The sequence below is a fragment of the Pseudorca crassidens genome, chromosome 5 (assembly GCF_039906515.1).
Source record: "Pseudorca crassidens isolate mPseCra1 chromosome 5, mPseCra1.hap1, whole genome shotgun sequence".
NCBI lineage: Eukaryota > Metazoa > Chordata > Mammalia > Artiodactyla > Delphinidae > Pseudorca > Pseudorca crassidens.
In genome coordinates, this window is record NC_090300.1 from 23992894 (window position 1) to 23993868 (window position 975).

The 975-nt window shown below is 48.0% G+C and overlaps 1 protein-coding gene across 1 annotated transcript; it reads left to right on the plus strand.

The window, feature by feature from the left end:
- The first annotated feature begins 280 nt into the window (after nucleotides 1–280).
- On the plus strand, nucleotides 281–543 carry APOC1 (apolipoprotein C1). The gene is given in 2 exon segments (XM_067739789.1): nucleotides 281–350; nucleotides 353–543. Coding segments are annotated over 2 exon segments (261 nt in total).
- The last annotated feature ends 432 nt before the right edge of the window (nucleotides 544–975 follow it).

Consider the following 975-nt stretch of genomic DNA (forward strand, 5'->3'; position numbering starts at 1 on the left):
AAACAAATGGAAGATGTGACAGTTTGTGATAATGTTTATGCAGTGTATCCTCCTTGTATTAGTGGTCCCTCCCTTTCCTGACTGAGAAACTGCCCCAGGAAGGGAATTTATGGCGGCCCTACTCTCCAAAGCTTTTTGCCCTTTGTCAGATAAAGGAAGCTCCAAAAGGGCCTATTTTTGGATCTGTTGTATCTCAGATGTCTTCAGCTTGAAACAGTCTTCCCCTGTGCTGTCCTCAGTGCCCCGGAAGGAGCCTTCAGAAGGCCCCTCCGGGCCCCCCATGAGGCCCATTCTGTTGCTCCCGGTCCTGCTAGCGGCTCTGTAGATGGTTTAAGAAGGTTCAGCCCCAGCCCAGGTGGCCCAGACATCAACAGCATTTTGGACCACATCCTGGAATAGGTGAAGGAGATTGGAAACACCCTGGAGGAGAAGACCTGGGATGTTGTGGACTACATCAAACAGACCAACATTCCTGCCAAGGCCTGGCACTGGCTTTCAGGCATATTCCACAAAATAGAGGAGGGACTTAATACCACCTCTTGAACACCAGGAGGCCTGCCCTGCGCCTCCTCAGCTGTGTCTAAGGAGGGGGCTCATAAAATTCCCCACACTTCTGCCCCTGTGCCGAGGACTTCTTATATGATGTCCCAGACCACCACTATCACCCCCCGATAAAAATCGTATATTAAAAAAACCATAAAATAATCTTCATACCAATTCTGAGGTCCTGTGTGGGTCCTCACAATACCAATGACAGTGAATGAGTCTAAGGCAGAAGGAGATTGGAGTAAACCATGACCAAGGATCCTGGTGACATGAAGAAGTGCCTATAAGGAGTCCTCAGGTGTTGAAGGTAGCGGAATACGCCACCCCAAAATATGCCACTTTGGCTTATTAGTTATGTTGAGCTGTAGTGACTTGAAAAACAGCAAATACAAGGAGAAGATTTCTCTAAACTCTCCTTATCTGCCTAAA